A 24,791-nucleotide genomic window follows, 5' to 3' on the forward strand; every position below is an offset into this window, starting at 1 on the left:
ACATAATTTATTCAAAAGAGTTTTATATAAGTCAAACAACAAAAACAACACAAGTTTTAATTTAATCACTCAGTTTTGAAATTTTTTGAGCTGGCTCCTTGTAAGAGCGTGGAGTGTTTAGCTTTGAATAATTATTTAAAAAAATATTTGACAAAATTTTACAAATTTTTTCAAACACTTATTATTTTACAATTTTTTTCATACACTTATTATTCATACACTTATTATTATTTCATACACTTACTATTATACATTTCATACACTTATTATTATACAATTTTTTTCATACACTTATTATTTCATACACTTATTATATTATTATACAAATTTTACAACTTTTTTCATACACTTATTATTCTTAAAATAACCAAAAAAAAAATTGTTGATTGATTGAAAGTAGTATGATAAGGAATGCAAACAAACTGGCAAAGTCATATCCAGTGCAATAAAAAGTATATAACAAAAGAAAGTAAATTGACTTAAAATGTCAGTTGGCTTTGTTAAACCACCTCTATTTAAGTCTAAGAGATAAGCACCATACTCATTACAATATGAATATGTATCAGTGTCAAGATCTTCATAACCAATCTTAAATTGAAGGTAACCAGCAATGTATACTAAAGCCATTTTAACAGAGTCAGTTAAACTAGACTCTACTATTTTCAAAGAATCAAATATTTCACTTTCCTTTTGTGTTAGTTGCCTCTGACAGTTCATGCAAGTATGACCAACATAAAGCTCACGAAAGTCTGAATCATATTGTAAAAGTAGTTTTGAGTGCTCAATTTTAGTTTTTTCTAAAACTTGTTGAACCGAAATAAAATAAGCACCACCAGCACCTTGACGTAACTTACTAAATGCCTTTTCAATAGGGTCAGATGTAAAGTCACCAAGTTTTACAAATTCATGTGATGTACTTAACAAATATTTTGCTAACTCAACTAGTCCTTTTAAGGTATGGACTATCGCTTTAGATGTTTCAACAGTCAATGTTTTAATTCTATTTTTTCTATTATGGCAATCCATATCTTCACAGATTTGTGATAATGAAAGTATCTGTTGCAGACGAAGATCATCAGTCGAATTTATGACAGAGCGCAATGGGTCTCTTAACCTTTTATCATCACCCAGTTTGTGAACATTAATAATTTTCCATGCGTCTATAAACATTTTTAGAAATACAACAGTTCCTTTAACATTGGTTTGGTCTATTTTAGGATGTGTTGATAAGGCAGAAAAAGTTTCATCACAAAAAACTCTCAAACACAAAGAAACATTTTGTCGCTCAACAGGTTTTGGAAAGATAGAAGCTGTATTTAAACGTGAAAGAGTCACAAGTGTCTTACTTTCTAAGTTGTAAAGGTTCTTAAGATCACTCCACCTTGCAACTAAATTATCATCATCATCCTTAAATTGAATTTCTTGTGTTTTTTCAGTAATCCAATTATTTCTTATGTTTTTCCATATATGAACATAATCGTAAAGTAAAAAAATGTTATTTTTAGTCAGCCATGGTTTCTCTTCTAAAGTTTCAAAGAGAGAGAGAAAAACTTTACATTGACTTTATTATTGTCACATATAATCGCAACACAACTTCCATTTGCATTTGAAATTGATCCAAGTATAGAATCAACTACTTCATACTGAAAATCTGAATCAAGACAACATACTGGAATCATGCATACTATAAAAGTGGGTCCACCAAAAAGACATTTAATCATAACAGCTAACATTGTTTTTGCTAATTTGTCTGGTTGATTAACAGATTTCCCAAAAAGTTCTCCACCGTGATAAGTTAATGAAGCTTTAACATATACTTCATCAACTATTAAAATGCACTGTCGTTGTCGGTTAGTAAGTTTGCAAAAAACATGCAAAATAAATTCATCATTGTTTAATTTTGAAGCTTTTGATGTCAATTTTAGTAGAGTAGAAACACTGGGAAGCTGATAATCATTGCGAATTCGCTTATAAAGTGCTCTTGAAACAGAAAAATATTCAAAAGCTCGAACAATAGTGTTTGAAGAATACAGTAAGATCTCCAATACTTAAGACTTTCATAGAAGATAAACTTTCTACAATAACTTGTTTTTTTATCGATAACTCAATATTAGTCAAATATCTTATAGCTTCAGCCAAATTCGACCATTTGTCTAAAATAGTTACATGATTTTTTGACAAACTTGTTACATAGCATAAGCATCCACAATGATACGTCTCATATTTTAATTTAGAAGAAAGATTTAGTATGAACCTATAAAAAATCAAATAAGAAAATCAGTAACAATTAATTAAATTTTTTTTTATAAATTTATAATAATTTAAAGAAAGCTTATCTTACTTTGGTAAACCACAGTAAAATTCAGTTGATTGAAAACAAATTTTTTCATCACATTTGTAGACAACTATACACTTTAATAAATCTTTTGGGATTTTTTTTTGGTAATGAATAATCGCATCATTGAAATTCAAAGAGTCCATCGCTTTAAAAGTTTCAAGTTGATCAGCTTGTACACTTCTTGCACCAGAAGTTGATGAAGTTGTAATTCTTGACTTTGGAGGTGCAGTTGGTACAAGGCTGGACTTAACACAATTAAAAATAGAAGGTGGAGAAGAGGGTCTTTCCTTGCCATAAACATTTATTTTTTTGAAATTTATAGGCCAGTGTTCAAAACATACAACAGTGTATTTGCTATCAGGAATGTTGCTTCTTGGAATAGCAGATAGCCACTTTCTACGATCTTCTGGATCTTTTGGTAATCTGTAAACAGCACACTTTTTTTATCTGTTAAATAATTAGTAGAGCAATTCGCAACACAACACTTTAAAGGCATAATAAGTCTCAATAAATATTTTTTCTTCTTCCAATTTTAAGCAACTATATTTAACCATCGGCAAATATTAGTGAGTTAATCGGCCTCCAGTTATTTTTACGGTTTGCACGATTAATAGGCCTGTGTTTTAGATAGCCGTGGCTCATTGCAAAAAAATATATATATTTTACAATTCAATAGTTCATTCAATGTTTCAATTCATTCAATTTTACAATTTTATAATTCATTCCAACAGTTGGAATCCAACTGCTTTTAAAAGAAACATATTTTTTTTAAATATACCAACACAAATGTATTAAATTGTAATTAGTTTCATAAATATTGTCAAACAAGCACTTCAAGATATTTTTGTAATTACATTCATATATCTCCTGCAAAACTGTCATAACAGACGCTTTGGTTGTTTTGTTATTATTTTCGAATTCTTTGTTTGCATAAATTAAATACTAATAAGTAAAAAGTTGTTCGGTTTGCCACTAACAACCAATCGGATTTGTTTAAAACTATCGCCTTTTTTTTACGAGTTTGTTTGTTCCATGCCTGAGTAGCTGCGAACTAAACTTTTTTCGAACGCAGTAAGGGGATTAAAATAAAATGTTTTTATAAGAACATGATTAAAATTTTAATTTTATATTTAAATAAATCATTTTTATCAACTTAATTATTTTTAAAAATAATAAAAAGTTAAAGTTACATAATATTAGGATAATAAAGAAATTTAAAGTTTCTTAACTATTTTACAACGCCTCCGTTAAACATTGAAAACCGAGTGCTCAACAATGCACAGTGGGCCAGAATGCACTTTTACTGGACAAAATTCATAACTAATTTAATATTAGAGCTATATTCACTAAAATTAGTATGAGTACTAATATGATGTCTGCGCTTTTTATGAAGGTAATATTTTTTTATTTCGTTGCTATGGATACCTTTATTTTGCTTAGCAACAACCTACTTTTGTTATCTGCAGATATTTTATAAGTGCTATATTCACTAAATTTGGCATGAGTACCAATATGAGATCACACTTCTTACAAAAGTGATAATTTTTTAAATTTAGTTGTTATGGATACTTATATTGCTTAGTTACCGGATACTTTCCTTAGTTACAAAGTGGTAAATTGATATTTGAATATCTTATCGGATTTTTGACCCACCTATATTGAATAAAAATTGAGTATTTAGGTAAATAATGTTTTAGGAATAATAAAAGCAAAAAATAGTGCAAGAAAACGTTATCAATTTTAAATTACATCAAAAAATTATAAAACAATAATATCGTTTGAAGATTGTTTAAGTAATTGTAAAACATCTGAAGGAAATGCTTTATGATTTGTTTGGTGTGATGTTGATTTACGCAATGATGAAATAACAGGATCACTGGAAACTAGGAGTCTATTGATAAGATCAGTATTTGTTGCTTTTCTGGATGTTTTTCGGCTGAAATTTTCGCGATAAGATTTAAAGTTTTTATTTCTAGCCTCTTGAGCTTCCTCTGACATAAGTCCGATGGGTAATGTAAGGCTTTTAATTATGTCATGTCCATGTATCAATACTTTGTGAACTGATTGAACCATGTAATACCATGGATAAAGGGACACATATAGTCTAAAAGTGTCAAAACAATAATCCTTGAACTTTAAGCAGTCTATTTCATATCCTGAAGAGAGCGTTACCAAGATAATGTAAAATCTGAATATAAGGTTTTGGTCAATACCCAGAATTTCAGCTGTTTGTTCATATGCTGCAAAAGCACGCCTTGAGGTATTGCCATCATTACTTGTTCCAGAACCACCACTTTTAGGGAAATCAACAACAAGTCCCATTTTGTTCATAAAATCAGTCTGAATCTTTTGTTTAGCTACAGATGCCTTTTCTTTGTGTTCTTTAGATCTTGCTTGCCACTTTCTTGTTTCTTTTTTATATGCAATGTGCAATAACATCTCAAAAAATCGAATCCCTGCATGAAGACTGGAAAGACCATATTTGAACTCTCTGTTAGTATAATCTATATTAAGGATATCAAGACTATTCATATTTTTTGGAGAGACACCACACACTGAACAGCATTGGTATGAGTTATTTTTTTCAGATAATATTGTTTGAACCTTCCCATTAATCATTGTAAGTTCAATAATACAATTCACTTCAATAGAAGATCCGCAAAACTCTAATAAAATCATACCCAAGCTTTCTATCTCACTTTTAATGTACTGATCTTCTTCAATCACAGATTCCTTGGATTCCATTTTGTATGCAAATCTTATGGGTCTACAATAGGCTGTGGAGGACGACTTTTGATTTCTCCAAATAGGCACCTTTTCGTTGCTGTTGTTAAATCCAGTCAAATCCAATGGGACAAGACAAGTAATAAATAATGATTCTTCGCGCTTTAAATCTCTGTTAATGTCGGGTTCTGATAAAACTTGTTTATAAATGCTTTGGCCAGTAGCACCATCAAAACCAGCCTTACACGTTAGTGTCATTGTTTTTATTGCTTTGTCGTTCAATATCAAGTGCCTTAGCACAGGTTCCTGAACTGCACAGATTCTTTGCAATGTATGAGTCATTAAATCTTTTAAAGGAACTGAAGCTGAATAGTCCTCCACTGTTATGTTTGCAGGATAACATTTCAATTTTGCATCTCTGACATCATTGTAAGCGGGGTAGATGTTATATTCTTTCTCCAAGGCTCCGCCTCAAATCAATTGATAGGAAGCTTTTGTCAGACTTGCATCAATTATTAAAGCCAGTGCTTTGTCTGCTGAATATTTAGTTGCTTTATCTGTATTTGATATATTTAAAACATTCTTGGCAGCAATAACAACAGATTCATCTCTAAATTTTTTATTAGCAGAAAAAAATAATTCATTGGATGAATGAGATTCAATTTAACAAGATACACGCCGTTTTTTAGTTTTATTAGAACTATTATCAAATGCAACTGGTTTTCGACCACGTCTACTTGCAGTTGGTTCATTGTCTTTTTTTCTGACAATTAAATATTCATTAAGCCAGTTCACAAACTTCTTTTCAAAATTTTTCACAGTATAGTTTGCAGATTTCCACTTTTTTTTATACAAGTAAACAAATCGTTGAACAGCATGTCTAAAATCAACGTCTTAAAAATCAGCAAATTTTGGCTGAATAAATTTTAATATATCTTCAGTAATATTTTGTTTTGAAATACTAAGATTGTTTTTTTGGAGAAAATTATGAATGTCTAAGTTTAACAAAACCATATCTAAATAATTATTGTAACAAGTATTTTGTATTTAAAAGTAAAATGTTATAATATATATGCCGCCTGGACTACTAATACTTGTTAGTAATTAAGTTACTACAAGTTTTAGTAATTAAAATTAAAAGTAATTAAATTACTGTCAGTGTTAGTAATTAAATTACTAACAACTACCGAAAATATGTTGTTGCTATGTTATGCAAAGTAAGGTATCCATAGTAACCAAAAAAAGTTAACCTCATAAGAATTCTGAATCTCATTTTAATACATACCCCCAATATTGTGTATTAAGCGCAAGTAAAATACTGTTAAAACAACGTTAATGTAAAAATGAGTTGTTGCTATGCAAAATTTAGTACCATAGCAACCAAGTTAAAACATACATAAAATCTGAACGGGGATTTAAGGGGACGAGCAATCAATTAAAACTCGATTGAAGCATCATATAGCTCAAATAAATATAAGACAACACATGGCAAATTGTGGTAATTATTAGTTATTGTGCGGCAAAAAATAAGTTTCTTAAGAAATTTTTTTTTTTAATCTGTGAAATTCAAAGTATAACTGAGATAACATGCTATGACAAATTTATTTCACACATTGGTTTTTCTTATCTCTAAATACTCTAGAACAACATGTACTAATTTTTTGTTTCAAAAACGTAGATGTAATTGAAATATAACACAACATTGATGTCACCGTTAATTACTTATATATAATTTTTTTTTTTTTTTATTTTATCTCGTTATTCAAATGCTTAGAGTCCTGGTAACTAAGGGATTTAATATAAATAAATTATCAATAGATTTCTCCTAATATATGTAGATACTAAAATTAAATAGGTTTTCAAGATTAGACAACTAAAATTTTTCCCATTTTGTCCACCTACTGGCCCACTGTGCAATGACAGAATTTAGATAACTATCAAAATAGTAATATAACCGTATAATATTAGAAGAGTCAACTCGAACCGTTATTAACTGATAATGCACGAGGCATGATGCACGCGGTAAGGTTATACAAACCAAAAGAAGTACATTTTTAGAATCTTTTATTATTATTATCATATATTATATAATTACTAAATATACTTTTATTTATAAAAAACCGCAATATAAAAAATATATACACTTTTATTTATAAGTAGTATGTATTTTTTAATCCGTTTTTGAAGTTACTAAAGTTTTATTTTTAAAGTTTTACTTAATGAAACATTCTGTTTAGTAGGTGATGTATTAAATCTTGTCAGGCTGTTAATTTAAGAGGTTAAAGATGACCTTATTTTAAATATAAGTAAGTTGTTTTTTATTTATTTTTGTTGGTTTTAAACAATTTTATGTCAGATATCAGGTATTCAATCGTATTTCTTATGAATCTAACTATTTAGTACAGTGTTATTGTCTGGGGTCGTTGATATTCAGGTTAGATTTTATTAAGTTAAATTTACTTTAAAAGAATCTTTTAAATTTCCTTTATAAAAAATTAACATTTACTTTTTTTTCAGTTTTTTTCAATTTCAAATGTCGTTTCTTTTTTTTTTTTAATATTCAGTTATGTTTTTAAAAAATTTTTGTTGAAAAGATTGTGTTTCTACACTAAACACCATCAAAATTATAGCCAGTAGAACAAGCAAAATATTAAGGCGGAGGTGTACTTGATTAATGTGTAAATAAAACGATGATTTATTTTAGCCGTTTTTTAATTAAAATCAACTATGATATGCCACCATCCCCTAACCCCGTCAATCAAGTACACCACGGCCAATATTAAAATGATTTGCTGCTGTGACGGTGTTTATGATTATCAATATGTCAAAATAAATTTTTATTCCCAGTTAAGCTTTTGGGAATACTTTAAATTACAGTGAACAATTTTCAAATTTATCAACAATAATCACTAAATTCGGGGGTAAAGTACTTACAATAAATTCGTAAAAAAATCAATTGTTCACTGTTTATGTTAACCGATCTGTCCTTATCTGTTCGTGAAAACATTAATGTTTATAATTAAAAGAATTGCATTTTTAATAAAAAGAAACATTTTACTTTTTTTTTTTTTGTTATTGTTATTTTACCTTTATTATCTTATGATGAATATTTTTCATGTTTAAGTTATTTTTCATGTTTAACTCGAAAAATTATGTGCTCTACCAGCCATACTTGGCAATTCCCAATTGCCAGCAAGAAATGTTTTGCACACAGAATCGCACTTTCTCCATTGCATAGTATTAGTTTTAATTACAAGTTAGGTGATTGTATTCTAGATTGGTCATCTAACCCAAAAGATCTTGGAGTAATTATGGACTCCCGCCAAAACTACAAAAAACACATTGCCAGAGTCATTCATGTAGCAAATACTATAGCATACCTAATCTTGAAATGCTTTAAAACTTGCAATCCTATTATATTAGTACGTGCATTTTCCACTTATATAAGACCAATTATTGAATATTGCTCTCCAGTTCGGTCGCAACACCAAACTATGTTAATTAAATCTATTGAAAATATTCAAAAACGATTGACAAAAAAATTGCTAATATTAGTTGTTTAAGCTATTCTAGCCGTTTACAGCTGCTTGGTTTGGATTCTCTGGAGCTCAGACGTTTAAAACATGATTTAGTTATATGTTTCAAAATTATGCATAATTTGGTTTGCATAGATAAAAACTTGTTTTTTCGAAATTAACAATAATAAATATACCCGTGGTCATACTTGTAGCATTCGCAAGCAACGATGTCAACTCGACATTCGCAAATATTGTTTTTCTCAACGAGTTGTAAATATCTGGAATAATCTGACAACAGAAGCTGTATGGTGATAACATTTGTATTTTTGAAAATAAAATAAAATCGTGCAATTTTAATAAACATTGTCCCTAAAAAGTAAATGAATGAAATCTTGAATGTGTCTATTTTAAACTATATTTGTTCCTATGTATTTTGTTTTCTTATTTAAGGGCATATTGTCAGTGTCTATTTATTGGACCTGTATGTCCTTTAGAACATGTAATTTTAAATTTGTTTTAATAAATCTTTATTTATTTATATTTTGCTTTGCTATTATTTATAAATAAATTGATTTAAAGTTAATACATGTGGTGTATTTTTTTTTTTTCGAAAAAACTTATTAGTTAGTGACATAAAATTGACTAATTGTATAAATCGTTAAGTAGAATGCCAAGAATATATATGGCGGTTATTGTTGCTAAGGGTGATTAATAGGCAAGTAAACTACAAATTAATCTAACTAATCTATACTAATTTTATTTGCAAACCTAATAAATAGGAAGACAACATATAATGCAGGTAGATATTGTTTTCAGTTTTTCTCCCAATAGATAATTAGGCTTTGATATCTTATATCAAAAAATATAACCATTCGAATTGTTATGGACAGTAGTGTATTTACCTTTATTTTGGAACCACAATCTGTAATGATTTGTATTTTATCTATGGGAACGAAAGTCTATCTAACATGTAATCTTCAAGTTCTTTAATTAGTAATCAGTATTGTTATAAAGTAGATTATATAAAATTTTACAGATTAACTTTTACTTAAAAATTTCATAGCGGCAATATCTCTTTGTTTTATAGCATTTATATGCCGTTTTATAAAGTTCTATAAGTCTTCTGTTTATTAGGCAGTGTTGAAAGATGATACAATATGCCAAAGCAGTTGAAGTGCTTCGCTTGGGTTCAAATCCAATTTTCTAGAAAACAAAGAAAAACATTTCTAAAGGCCTATAGATATTATATACATTACATATATATAAAGATATTGTATACTATAACAAACGAAAGATAGAGAATTTTTTTAAACGCTTTTTGAAATTTCTAAAGACATCAAAACACTGTCGGAAATTTGTTGGGCACACGTCGTGATAGAGATACTTATGTTTTAGGTAATTAAATAAGACTGCGCGTTAAACACACATTAAAGAGACAATTTTCTTTCTTATTAAAAAAACATTTACATGCAAACTGAAATTTGAAAATTGCAGAGAAACAGATCAATTCAATTTATTTTACATGCCTAGCTCCCCATTACCCGTTTTACTAGTTCTCAACTGCTTTGCAAACAAATATTATTTTAATGAGAAGGTAAAAGTTTTACTATAGACTCTTTTTCGTTAAATGTTTCACAATCGTCAGTTTAAAATTATTTATATTAAGTGCCTAACATATTCAGTTAGGTAAATTTGGGCATTAAATAGAGATCATTTTGGCATCAAAGAGACGATTTCACAGGTCAACAACAATAAAAAATTTCTGGTGCTATTTTATGGTATTATCATATTTTTTATGGTATTTTCATAGAGATTTTAAAAATGTAATTCGTTTGAAATAAAAATATGTACTTTTTGTATTATTGCTAAAAAAACATTTAGTTACAATTTTTTTAAGAGTCTTTAGCATTTTTTTACATATATTGTCAATATATTTTAAGGTAAAATATTTATGTTTTCTAAAATCTTTATGAGAATACGCTTCTTTTGAGACCCAGGATGACATACTTTTAAATAACCTTTTTTCGACAATATTAGGGAATTTACCCCAAATACTAAAGATTTGAACCCAAATATGATGAAATGATGAAAAATATTTGTTTGCATATTTAAAATCAAAATGATAAATGCTATACAAAAACAAATTGTTTTCTCGGCACCAGAATTTTTTTTTGTTGTTGACCTGTGTTTTCTTTCTTGCGTTTTTTTTGTAGTTAACTTCAGAATTTTTTATTCTAAATAAATATGGATTTTGATCTAAGTTTACGGAGAATATGGATTTTTATAAGCTCTAAGTATACGGAGAATATGGATTTTGATCTAACTTTACGGAGAAGGTGGACTTTTATTTTTGCTCATAATCAATTGTTCACTAAAAAATATTAGAAGAAAAAAAATTGGCAAAGTCAATGTGGAATAGAGTTTCTCCGTTTAGGAGAAACACAAACTATTTATAAATCTCTTATAAAGATCCACTTATACTTATATAAGATATACTCTCATAAGACCTGTATACGGAAAGGTGCGCATGTTAATTTTTTTTTCTAATTCTGTCTTGACCCACGCTTAAAGCAATTTATTTAGAAGTTTTTAGAATGATTTTATTTTACCAAATAATATTAAAGTTAATAAGAAATGATCAGTGTGGAATAAATAAATATAGAAATGGGCGGTTTGGTAAAAACCCGTATTTAACTGGTTCGGAAAGCTAGGTTATGTATGTAAAGAAAAAGTATATAAAAGGTTGGTCTGGAATAGACTTACAAAGGCTCATATTTTTACGGGTCCGGTCAGCTGAAACCTTTTATACCGATGGTAATTATTTGAAACGTTTCAAGCGGGTATTTTAAATATTATTTAGACAGGCAATAATATCCAATGGGCGATTTACGCAACTGCTACCGTAATGTTTAATGTTTTTTAAGGTTACTTATAATATAATTTTTTATTTTAGCTTTTTAGCTTTAAGAAGTAAACATTAAGTATAGTTTTTCTATATGTATATAGCTATTTTTCTACCACTTACAACAAAATATTGAATAAAGAATAAGTATAGAAAAGGTCGATGTGGAATGAATGAAACCAAGACCCTTCTTTTACGGGTCATGACAGCTAGTTATAAAAAAATTTTTTTTTTAAAATACGTTTTTACAACTACATTTTACTTACAATTTTTTCACATCGTAATAAGCAAAATATACTTCCGTTACAAAAGATTATATTTAAACAAATACTAAAAAAAATATATTTAACAGAAAAAATAACACTCAGTTAAGAAAATAATAATATTATGAAGGACTTCTTAAGATTATATTGTTATAGGGAACTCGTAGAAGACTGAATAAGTCTTATCATCGAGAACATTCTTGCAACATCAAGAACAATCTTATCATTGTGATTTTTATGCACAAATATTTTAAATATTATTGTGATAAAATTTTTTTTTTTTCTTTTATTATTTTTTTTGTTTTTTAAATGTTTTTTAGATTTATATAATCCGACTTTTCTCACGTTGTAAGTTGTTTTAGTTCAAATTTTGTTCAAATTTTTATTTATCATGTGAACTAGGACAATTCTATGTAATTATCTATATTAAGAACAAGATTTTTAAGTTTTGACTTTTAAGAAAGTATATTGCCAGGAAGAGTAATTAAGGTGAATTTCGGAATTAATTTGTTATATGAATAGGGGTCGCAATAAGAGATAGAGAATTGAGAGTTTTTTGTTTTTTTTTCGGGGTAGGATAAAGTTACAAGTTGCTCTAGTGTTAAACTTATTGGTAATTGAATAAAATTTTAATTATATTCAATTACCAATAAAAAAAAATTGGATTAGTACCTTTACGTTTCACAAAAAATAAGTTTTTTGTGAAACGTAAAGGTACTAATCCCATTTTATATTTTAGCATAAATAGTATATTAGCATAGATATTGATTTGATAAATGTTCAGCGCTTTCATTTCTTTTAATAGAGGTTTAATATGTGTATGTTTGTTTTTATGATATATAATTGTAGAAGCATGTTTCTGCCGTCGATAAAGAGACATTAATTTTGTCTTGTGTGTGCTTTCCCAAGCAATGTTAGCGTATGTAAGATGACTATGTATAAACAAAAAGTAAAGGATTTTTAATTTTTGTTGTGACAAAAATGGTCTAGCTTTGAAAAGCAAACTAAGATTTTTAGGTATTAGAGTGATGATAACCTCTATTTGGGCTGTTCATGAAATATTTTTGTCTCTAACCACTCCAAGAAATTTAATTGTTTGGTTTCTTTCAATATTGTTGATATCGATATTTAGAGAGGAAAGAATTGATGGAAGTGCCTTTTTTTTGTAGCTTTGAATGAAATAAAATATATTTAGTTATTTGTACGTTTATTGATAACTTATTAGAGCTCACGGTTGACTTTGTCAAAAAGGTCATCTTAAATAAATTGTTTTGAGTAAATCTGGAATTATTTTAACTTGCTTTGTGTAAAATTATTAATTGTTTTAAGTAAATCTGGAATTAGTCCCGTTGATTGCAAATCTAAAGCCGGTTTGAATCCATCGGTCAATGTGAAAAGATTAATGATCTTGACATGAAGGGAAGTTGCAATAATGCTGGTTTTGTTATCCTCGCAAGTTAGAAATGAGATTCAGTTGGCCAATTCTTGTATAAAGAAACACAGAAGCATCTCAAATTTAAAGGATAGTTTAGCTAGATGAAAGCATTCTGGCAGATTTATAAGATATTTCTTTCTCGCTGGTTGCCATGAGATCAATCTAAAATTTATTTTTAAACACAAATTCACTTGCATTTAATATAAACATTAAGTTTTAAAACCTTAAAAGTGTTATTATTTTTTTCTATGGAGTTTTCAAGTTTCCATTAGGGATGTACCAAAATTCTGTTCCAACCGGAATTCCGGCTGGAATATGTGATTCTTATTAAATAATGTTCCGGCCGGAATTACATTATTTCAGCGGGAATGCCAAAATTTATACACGCTCTAGTATATATTATGATTATATAAAATTTGTAACCTCCTCAAATTGAGGGAGGTTCAACCTTTGTATGGTCATATTTTTTGAACACTGTATTTTTTTTGAAGGGGTTAAGTATAAACATAAAAATGTTTTGGAGTTTTCTCTATGTCCGGAAGTTAGCTATCTCAAACACCAAAAAATCCCGTATCCGCCACTGTAGTAATTTACTGCGAATAAAATGACATTGTGTTTGTTAAGAATTTTGTGTTTTTTACCTTGGTTTACCTTTAGTTCTTCATTTAATTGTAGTTCAATGATTTATTTAATTTAATTTACACAGTCTATGCCATGTTTTTTTAAAAAAAGTAAAAAATAAATTCCGGCATTCCGGCCTGAAATAATGTAATTACCCAGCTCTATGTGTACCTGTCAGAGCGTAAGACAGTAGAGTGTACTAAAAAAGTTGCCTTTTTTTTATTTGGTCTAAATAGCTACTTATTGTACAAGCTTAACGCTAATGAATGTAAGCCCATGTCTAGAATAAGTTTTATGATGGCAATTGTGAAAAGTTTAGCTGCAGTGTATCAATCAGTAAAAGTAGGAACAAAAAGACAAACATCCAGGAAGATGGAAGTGCTAGAAGTACTATTGTGCCATATCCACTTCCTCAACACACAGCGATTAACAATCAGTTTAGGTTCAGAAAGAAAAATAAAACATGTCGTTGGGCACCAAACCCGTGTTCGAACCAGTATATATAAATATATATATGTATATATATATATATATATATATATATATATATATATATATATATATATATATATATATATATATATATATATATATATATATATATATATATATATATATATATATATTAAAATATTTTAAATGAAAAAATACAACTTTATAATGGAACTTGAAGTTTTATGCCATTTGGCAATCATCAGCCATATTATATGATAGGTCAGAGCCTGTGTTAAATATATATATATATATATATATATATATATATAAATATATATATATATATATATATATATATATATATATATATATATATATATATATATATATATATATATATATATATATATATATATATATATATATATATATATATATATAGCTTTGACCAAAAGTTTGGAAAACCCTTGCATTTTTGAAGGAAACGACATAATGTAGCATAATATGTAATAACATAGCAACATATATTTTATATAACTACCATAACAATACGAATTTAATCTACAGTCAATAGGTCATTAAAAATCTACAGTTAGTATTTTGTATATTGTCCTCGACTCTTCAGAACAGCTTCTATACGCCTGGGCATCAAGGTCACCAAATTCTCACAATACTGCTGACTCACTTCTGTCACCCATACACGCTTTATAACCTCTATTAGATCCTTTTCTGACGTCAGCGCTTGCTCAACAATCTTTTTTTAAATTAAGGTCCACATATTTTCAATTGGATTTAGGTCTGGGCTTGATCCAGGCCATGGACCTAAGACCTCAATCCCAGAATTTCGAAGCCAATTACTTACTGCCTATGTTTGATGGCAGGGAGCACCATCATGCTGAAATGTGGTGTAATTGAGTATCCCCATATGATGGGGAAGTTTATTTTGTAGGATACTAAGGTAGACCTGACCATTGATCGTTGTATTTCGTGGCATGAAACAGAGACCTCCCCTGCCCGCAGCGCTAAAGCTTGCCCAAACCATGACGATTGGTGACTTCTTTACCGTTGGTGTTACATATCTGGCATTGAAACGTTGATTTGGTGGTCTCCTAACACGACATGGCTTTTATTGAAACTGAGTGAAGGTAGCTTCGTCCGAAAACATCACGTTCCTCCAGTTTTCTGCCACCCAGTGCCGGTACTTCCTGCAGAAGGCCAATTGGTCTTTGATGTTTTTAGCGGTCAACTTGGCTTTTTTTGCAGCACGATAGCACCGGAGATTGAAATTGTTTAATAATCGCCTCCTGATTGTTCGGGAACTTGGTGGGTCCGACATGGATGATGATATAACTGAGGAGGACCACGTGGGATGAGCAATACAGGCCCTTCGGATGAGACGATCAGCTGATAATGAAGTTACACGTGGTCTTCCAGATCTTTTGGATGAATCCAGTGTTCCCAACTCTAGCAATTCCTTTGCTGTTTGCGTTGCTTTAGCAATCCCTTTGATGGCTGCCAATCGGGACACCCCCAGAATGGCTGAAATTCTCTTTTTAGAGAAGTTTTGCTGGTGGAGCACCATAATTTGCCCACGTTTCGCGACTGACAATTCCTTTCCACGTGCCATTAAAAGATTATGGGTCGGAATATCTGCAAACACACCCAGAACAAAATCGTGAATTGCTAATATTTACTAATATTTAATTAACTACTAAGTAAAACAAGGTTAATTGAACATAAAAATCAACCTTTACTCCTTCTAAAATATAATTTATAATTTCTACCTGTTTGAAATGATTCCAAAATATGGACGTAAAATAAAGTCGTATTTAGAGTCCAAAAATAGAAATTTCTAACCTATAAAGCGTGTTAGCAGACGTCTACCCATGCACGTGAATCAATTTAAGAACGTAAACAAGTCAGACACTGCATAAGAAATTTATAGCTTTACACATGATTGGTTGTGTGTCTCTCATAATGAACAACTGCTCTTACTGAAATCAATGGTACATTGATTGGGTAAGCTATAAATATCTTTGTATTCAAACGTAAGATAGGAAACAACACTCATTCTGTAGCTTGTCTTCTATATTTCAACAACTGACGCTAATTAGTGCAAATTAGTCATTGTGGCATAATCTATAATCGCCGTAAATGGCTAAAACGCCCAAAATGCAAGGGTGTTCCAAACTTTTGGCCAAAGCTGTATATATTTTGCTAAACTAAGTTAAATATATATATATATATATATATATATATATATATATATATATATATATATATATATATATATATATATATATATATATATATATATATATATATATATATATATATATATATATATATATATATATATATATATATATATATATTAGTTTCTATATAAATTATGTTGAATTGCATTAAGATTCATGAGAGTTTTACGCTTAACTTATAAAGTTTTTTTTAACCCTTTAGCAGTTCCATATTTTTTTAATTTATTTTTTTAATTTAGAGTGGCTATTAGTCCAGCTTTTTTTTTGAAGTGGTCTCTCAATATCCCGTGTTTTTGATAAATATCGTATTTTTTTACTAATAAAATTAAAAAAAATTTTTTTGCTTTATTTTACTATTAAACACTACGAAATGTTGTTATTCAAGTTTAAGAATATATAATCATACTAAATAAACACAAGATTTTAAAAATATATTCACTAATATTCACTTTTTCGTTTATAATTGGCAAAGCATGGTGCTGCACAACGTACATCACATTCTACACATTCATATCTTGATTCATTTCAATTATTGTGTTTGTAACATACCACACAATTATTCTTTCATTATCATTTTTATTAATCATTCATCAAATATATCTTTTTATTAATCATTTATCAAATATATAATTTTCACTTCGTGAAAAAACATTTGCTTTTATGATAACGATTTTTGCACTGAACCTCCTACTGAAAAAAAACCTCCTTATCGGCTATATTTAAAATTAAAATAAATACGTGTAAAAGTGAATTATTGAAAAAAAACTTTCTTAATTAAAAACTTAATTGTCAAATTTTATTATTAAGTTTAACTTAATTAGACAAATAAGATACTTTATACTAAATATAAAATCTTACTAACAAAAACCTTGAGAAATAATAAAGAACTTTTTTTAACTAACAACATTCAGAACTATTATCGGCATTTCAATAATCTTTCTCGATATTTGATAGATACAAAATAAATATTAATAAATAAATGTTGGTGAAAATCCAAAAACAAATTTCTTGAGAACTTTCGATTTTCCAAAAGCATGACTTTCTTCAGTTTTCCGGATCTTATTGAGACGACCTTTGCGTCATATTCGAGATGATAAATTTCTTACGTTGTCTGTAAATTTAAAAATATGTGACACCTCCTTTTGTTGCATGGTAAAGATCGCTAACTAGAGCTACTATCTTCACTATCTTCTTGCTTTGGGACAAAACAACCGTCAACCAACCGGTATTTCGGACTGCGGGGTGACTCCGAACAGAGCATTACTTATTATTCTACTGCTGTTTCTTTTAGCAATGCCGCAATACTACAAAAGTAAACTAAACTTAAAACTATTGTATGGAACAAGCTCTGAAGAAGATATAAAAAAAAGATATAGAAAGTCACATTAAAGGCATGAGTATTCGGAAAACTGCTGATAAGAATAAAGTCAAAAAATTAACATTGCATGATCACATTAGAAAACCAACCTTAAAGAAGATTGGAGGCCAGACAGTTATAAGTAAAGCAGATGAGATTCTCATTGCTCAAATGCTAGAAGCTGTTGCTGATTGGCTTTTTTCTATTGGAAGATTAGAAGTTAGAATGATGGCTTTTGATTTCCTCAAAAATTGTAATAGGTCAAACAGTTTCAATTTGCAGATACCTGGAAATGACTGGTTAAATTCTTTTAAGAAACGAAACAATATTTCTGGCAGAAAGGTTTCTAATATTAAACAATCGAGGTCAAAGTTAGGAGTAAAAATTATAAATAATTTTTTGGATGAGTTTGAAAAAACTTATGAATCTCTTGCTGATGTTCAACCTTCAAACATATTTAATTTTGATGAAAAAAACCTTTTAGATAATCCTGAAAAAAAGTTTGTTTTAGTACGAAGAGGAAGACGACGTGTGGAAAACGTTCAAGAACATAGTAAAACTTCAATATCTATTACTTGGCATGGCTCTGCTTCAGGAGTACTACAACCACCTATGGTAGTTTATAGAGCATCAAGCTTTTATAAAGGTTGGGTATTAGGAGGGCCACAGGGAACAGTATACAGTTGCACAAAATCAGGTTGGTTTGATATGGAGACATTTGCCAAGAAGTTTGAAACCTGCTTCTTGCCGAATGTTTAACATTGGAATGAAACCAGGCTTCCTTTAGGAGATAAATTTGCCTCTCATTTTAATCCAGACATTATTAAACTTGCTAAATAGCATACCCAGTAAACGCACAAACTTCTATTAAACGTCAAAATAACGTTGCGGCAAATCGTTCAGATTTGGTCGATTATCCGTTTGCAATGAAATCCAGATTAACGTTTAGAACAAACGTCCATAAAACGTTGATATTCAAGCGTATTTTAGTCGTCTATTATAAGATTATTATACGTATTTAAAGCGTTTAGATTTTGTCTAATTTAGGTTTAAATCTTGTCTAATTAACGTATATAGAGCGCTTAGATTTAGTCTAAGTAAAAGTATATTAAACTTTTACATTTGACTCTTTTAACACGTTTGGTGCTGAGCTATTTTAAACTACGCTATATTTCTTCGCCAAACCATAATGTCTGCATAATGATTAATTTTTGCCGAGACTGTTTTACTTGGTTTCATTCGTTTTACTCGTAACACCGTAATGAGTATAACTCATTGCGGTGACTAGTAATATAGCTTATTTGATGATATTGAAGATTCGGATTTATTTTTCGTTTATGCTATTACGTCTTTGAGCTTGACTGAATCAGAATCAGGTTCTGAAGATAATAACAAAGAAGAAAGTAATGACGACCAATTAGCAGACGTTTATCTGGCAGCCACTGCAGAGGATTTTTTAATGCCCCCAAAAAGAGCTAGAACAACGCGTGGTCTTACTTATAGACAAAATCAAAACAAAGCTCCACAAGTAGATCTAATAAGAAATATTTTACCTGACGAAACAACTTCTGAAAAAAATCCATCTAAAAATTATAACCAATGAAAGATGAGCGAATTAATGAGCGAATTATGTAAAACAAATTCAATTTACTGCCGATCCTGGTTTGAAGATAAACATGGAGAGCAAGAAACCATTGGATTTCTTTAGAATATTTGTTAGAGAAGAGCTTATAAACACTATGGTAGTTAAAACTAATCTCTACACGTTTTAAAGATTGGAAACCAATAAACTCACAAGATGTGCAGCAGTTCCTTGGAGTTCTTCTTCATATGGTATGCATCAAATTGCCATCCTTAGAACACTACTGGTCTAAGAACAGTCTCAATATATTTTTCCTTCTTTTCTACAATAATGCCTCAAAATAAATTCCAACTAATGTTACGGTTTTAGCATTTTATTAACAATGAAGATTCGGGTAGTGGACGCTTGTGTAAAACTGTTGGACTTCTCGATCACTTAAATAATACAATGGAGAATATCTCCTGTCCTAATAAAAATATATCAGTCGGTTAATCAATTGTGCTTCGGAAGGGACGTCTTGTATTCAGGCAGTATGTGAAAAATAAAAGACAAAAGTATGGCATCAAGATCTATAAGCTTTGCGAACCAGATGGTATTGTACTAAAAGTAAAAATCTACTCTGGCAAGGCAACTCTCAATAAAAATTTGTTGGGTCAAACGGGAGCTATTGTTTTAGATTTAATGGGAGAATTTCTGGGAAAAGCTTATCACCTGTACACCGACACCTTTTACAAATCCTTTGAATTAACAAAGCACATAATAAATCAAAAAACATACATTTGCGGTACTTTAATAACTGACCGAAGGTCAAATCCAAAAGAATGTAGAAAAGCAAAATGAAAACAGGGAGTCGTTATAAGCAGAAGCAGAGAGGGTGTAGTGGTTGCTAAATGGAAAGACAAAAGAAACGCGCTAATGATTAGCAACTTGCATTGTTTTAAAATGATTGAAGTGACAAATAGGAGAGGAGAGAAGAAAATGATACGCAACATTATTGAAAATTACAACCAATATATGCCAGGAATAGATAGGGCGGATCAAATGGTATCATATTATGATTGCCTAAGAAAGACAGTTAGATGGTATAAAAAAGTTGCACTTCATCTTTTTGATAATTTTTTGTTTAACTCTTACTATCTAAGCAGCAAATATGGAGTGTAAGACAATAAAGAGATAAAACAATTTCCAAACCTTATTGAGTCTGCTCTAAAATAAAACGTAAAGAAACACGATATGAATGTGCTGTTTGTGAAAATAGACCTCCGTTATGTATTGGTGAATGTTTCAGAAAGTATCATTCAAAAGAACAAGTTTACACTTTAATTTTCATGAAATAAAATTAAAACAATATCAATACTTTACTTCTATCTGTTTTAAGCTATTTTTGTCTTTATCCGCATATAAATTAGGTTCCCGGGATTTTTTTTTAAAACTTAAATTTAATCTTTTCTGAAAATCAACTGTGAAGCTAAGGGAAAAAAAATGAACAGACAAAGCCAATCATGCACAAACATTATTTGAAAGAAGTTGGTATAACTACGAGTTTACTCGTAGTTGGCAAACTCAGGACTACTACGAGTGTACTACAAGTACACTCGTAGTAGGCAGCGAACAGGTTAAAGTTTAACCATTTTACATTTTTCGAGTTTTTAACCCTTAGAGCGTGACGAGCCACGATCGTGGCTATATCGTCAGAGCGCGAAAAGCCACAATTGTGGCTTTAAAATTGGTCTTTGAAACTATAACTTTTTACAGCAAAACATCTTTTGGGATACTGTTTTTTTTTATATTTGGCATTATTTGGCAATATTTGGCATTATTTGGCAATATTTGGCATTATTTGGCAATATTTGGCATTATTTGGCAATATTTGGCATTATTTGGCAATATTTGGCATTATTTGGCAATATTTGGCATTAAAAATGAGTGTGAATAAAGTTGTATAGATGTTTGAGAGTTTACATACAGTGAATAAAGTTGCATGGATATACAGTGAATAATACAGTGAATAAAGTTGCATGGATGTTTGAGAGTTTTACCAGCGAAGAATTTTTAGGTTCCAGTGATGACAGTGTGTTGTGATGAAAGCCCGACAACTTTAATTTAAAAATTGTATACACTATTATTTAATACAAATATATCAACTAGTATGATAATATGGAGTTTTTTATTTTAATTTTTATGTAGACTTCAGTTCTGGTGGCGATGTTAATGTAGATGATGTTAGTGGTAATATTTTAGATGATTGGGTATTTGTTCTAGGAGATGACCATGGTCCTGATGTTGTTCACTTTATTAGTGAATCAGGACCCAAGCACTCAATTTCACGTGAGTCTAAGTCTATTGAATATCTTGACTTGTTTTTTACTCATAAGATTTTAAAAATTATATAATAAATTTTACTAATAATTATGCCGATACATGGATTCAAAATAATCAACAACATTTGAGGTCCTATCCAGCATTAAAAGGTCATGGATTAAACAGGGAAAGACCAATCTTTTAGAGATAAGAGCTGTCCTTGGAGTCGTAATCAACATGGGTCTCATCAAAAAAGCTAATCTTAAACTGTACTGGGATATAAGTCATCCTTGTGCATCTACTCCCTGGTTTTTTACCCTGATTTGTTACAAAATGAAAGACACCAAATCTGCGTCAATATATTCCAAACAAACTTAGGTATTGACTATTATTATACTTCTCCTCAACTGTTATTAGATCTATATGCTCATCAGACCTCTGCAACATGCATAGTGAGAGTCAACAGGAAATGCCTACCAGAAATCTGCATTAAATTAAAAAGCAAGGAGGTTAGCCAATATAGAAAAGGTCCTTTGTTGTGTGTGGCATACCAAGATGGTAAAAAAGCCGTTATTACTATCTACTGTTGCCGAAGCAGGTTTTACTGAAATGCATAACGGAAGAGGATATATATTTTTATGAAACCAAATGTTGTTGCCCTTTACAAAAAAAAACCATGAGCGATGTAGATTTGGGTGATGCACAGCTCTATGTGTACTTGTCTGAGCGTAAAACAATAAAGTGGACAACTAAAGTTGCTTTTTTTCTATTTGGTAGGGCAATTTTAAATAGCTATTTATTGTATAAGCTTAATACAAATGAATATAAGCCAATGTCAAGAATAGATTTTATGATGGCTACAGTGGATAGTTTAGCCGGAAATTATTTTCCAGTGAAAGTAATTCGAGTCCGCACAAGTTGGCAGTATCAGTTATAAGGTGTTGGAATTCGTACAGCCTGTTTTTCTAATTATCACACAAAAGTTGTGCGTTAAAATCATTAAACTGCTTTTAATCTCATATAACCTACAAAAAAATAAAGTTCAAAAATTATTGTTTTGTTGTTTGTTTTTTTGTTATGCTTTGTTCTGGGTTTTGTTTTGTTTTTTGCCGATTTTTTTTTTTGTTGAACTTTTCTGAACGGCGTTTGAATTTTATTGAGCGCTCAAAGGGTTAAGGGCATTTTCAAACAATCGACGCGAATAGAAATTCACAAATCATTAACTATATAATAACGTTATTACAAATAATTGAAGGTTTTTTATCTATACCTATTGTGCGCGATTTTTATTACAATTATTTTTTTTAACTGGTGGTATTTAAGAAACGCACAAATAAGTTATAAAATTAAAAAAACTTGGTCATTAAACACAATAGCGTTGAGGTTCAATACTCAGCAATTATAAATTTGTTAGATGCCTTTGATCATATACAGTTCACCCATTTCAAGCCCTGGCTATTTAAATGGGGTTTGTACAAGATTAGATATGTTTCCTGGCCGACCATTACTCTTGTTAACCTCCTGCCTTCATGTGGGAAAACCTCATATAGCCATAGCCGTAAACTAAACTATTAAGCCGGAGAATAAACTATTTATATCATAAAACCATGAAAGGTAAAAAATTATAAGGTAAAGATAAAACTAATTCACTTTAAAATACCTTTTTGCAAAAGCAAAATATTTGACTTTCCTTAAAACCAGTAGAAATATAATAAAAATGAAATCAATAGCTCTTAGATTTTATCTTGTCAAAATTAAATGTAATAAGTTTTTCGCAGTGTCAATTTAAACTTTATTTTATCTACATTGCATTGTTTTTAGTGTACACTTTTAAGATTAGCAAGGATATTGACAGATGTATATTGAGCCTGCTGCAGAGGTGAAATTTAAATCATGGTAAAACCACAAAGTTGTTTGGTGTGGGCGTTAGCATCATTTGACCGAGATCGCAACATAAAAATGGTAAAAAGTTCTGTATTCAAAAACAAAAGGAAGTCCGAAAAGATGTAAAAACGGATAAAATCAAAGCTGAAATCATTCTATAAGCAGTTTTTTGTTTAAAAAGACCAGCCACTAGGTCTTGAGTTGTATATTTCACCAGACTACTGGTTAATTTTTGATATTCTAGGTTATAGCTTGAAAAAATGCCTACGTATGAGACTCCCTCAGAATTTTTCGATAAAATTGTATCCAAATAAATAGTTGCTAACAACTCTTCAGAACTCAGAGCAAAATCTTTTGATCATAGTTTAAGAAATTTATTTCTCAAAATAAGAAAGATATTTCTTGTTTTTAAAAATGAATTGCTGGGTAGGATATTTATTTTCTCAAATAAGAAACGTATTTCTTGTTTTAAGTTAAATATTACGTAATAAAAAGTTTAATTTTGCTATGCTTACAGTAAACTTATTCAAGATAATGTAGAGTGTGTGATGAGCCTTGAGAAGCTTCAAAAGCTACTTCAAATAAAGAGTTCTTGTAAAGAACCATTAAAAAAGAAGAGTGGATTCAAGGAGCTTCGGCGACTGCTTTCTTGCTTTCTCGTTATTGAATGATTCTAATAATTTCAATTTTGATACAATATAGGTATACAAACTCTAAACCTTAAAAGTACATTTAAAAATTATTATTTTACATATTTTTTTGAGATATTTGTCTTAAGCTGAAAATTTATACGTATGTAAATATTTATTGTACATTTGCAACGTTTAAACGCCGAATTCTGAAACAATTTTGCTTCAGAAACAAGAGATCTGTGGCAGTGATGGATTCAGCATTGATGTTTGAGATAGCTAAAAGTCATGGCGCAAACTCTAAACATTTGAATGTTATACTTATGTCAAATAATGATGCTTTTTAAAAAGTTGCAATGATTGGAGGCTGGGAAAAAAAAAAAAGGCCTAAATTTTATCCTCGCTGCCCCAAAAGATTTTAGCAACAAGTTGATGAAATATTTTTTTTTGCTATTCTAAACTAAATTTATATTCATCGATAAATTTTAAGTATCGTTTTACAATCTCTAAGCGTTCAAAAATTATGAACATATAAAATTTGTAA

General features: G+C 29.6%; 1 protein-coding gene and 1 long non-coding RNA gene across 2 annotated transcripts; one reads left to right on the top strand and one right to left on the bottom strand.

The window, feature by feature from the left end:
* Positions 1 to 212: 212 nt before the first annotated feature.
* LOC136090766 (uncharacterized) lies at positions 213 to 2,934 on the bottom strand. The gene is made up of 2 exons (XM_065817663.1): positions 2,342 to 2,934; positions 213 to 2,254 (listed from the first exon to the last, which is right to left on the bottom strand). Exon 2 carries the CDS (start codon positions 1,168 to 1,170, stop codon positions 319 to 321), a length of 852 nt encoding a protein of 283 aa, XP_065673735.1. The 5' UTR covers positions 1,171 to 2,254; positions 2,342 to 2,934; the 3' UTR covers positions 213 to 318.
* A 614-nt stretch (positions 2,935 to 3,548) lies between these two features.
* LOC136090539 (uncharacterized) lies at positions 3,549 to 9,120 on the top strand. The gene is made up of 3 exons (XR_010643477.1): positions 3,549 to 3,731; positions 7,419 to 7,496; positions 8,339 to 9,120. It is a non-coding gene; the product is annotated as an uncharacterized LOC136090539 (long non-coding RNA).
* The last annotated feature ends 15,671 nt before the right edge of the window (positions 9,121 to 24,791 follow it).

The sequence above is a fragment of the Hydra vulgaris genome, chromosome 14, assembly GCF_038396675.1.
Source record: "Hydra vulgaris chromosome 14, alternate assembly HydraT2T_AEP".
NCBI lineage: Eukaryota > Metazoa > Cnidaria > Hydrozoa > Anthoathecata > Hydridae > Hydra > Hydra vulgaris.

Coding starts and splice junctions, on each gene's coding strand:
- LOC136090766 (XM_065817663.1), bottom strand. CDS start 1,170: ATGTTTATAGACGCATGGAAAATTATTAATGTTCACAAACTGGGTGAT.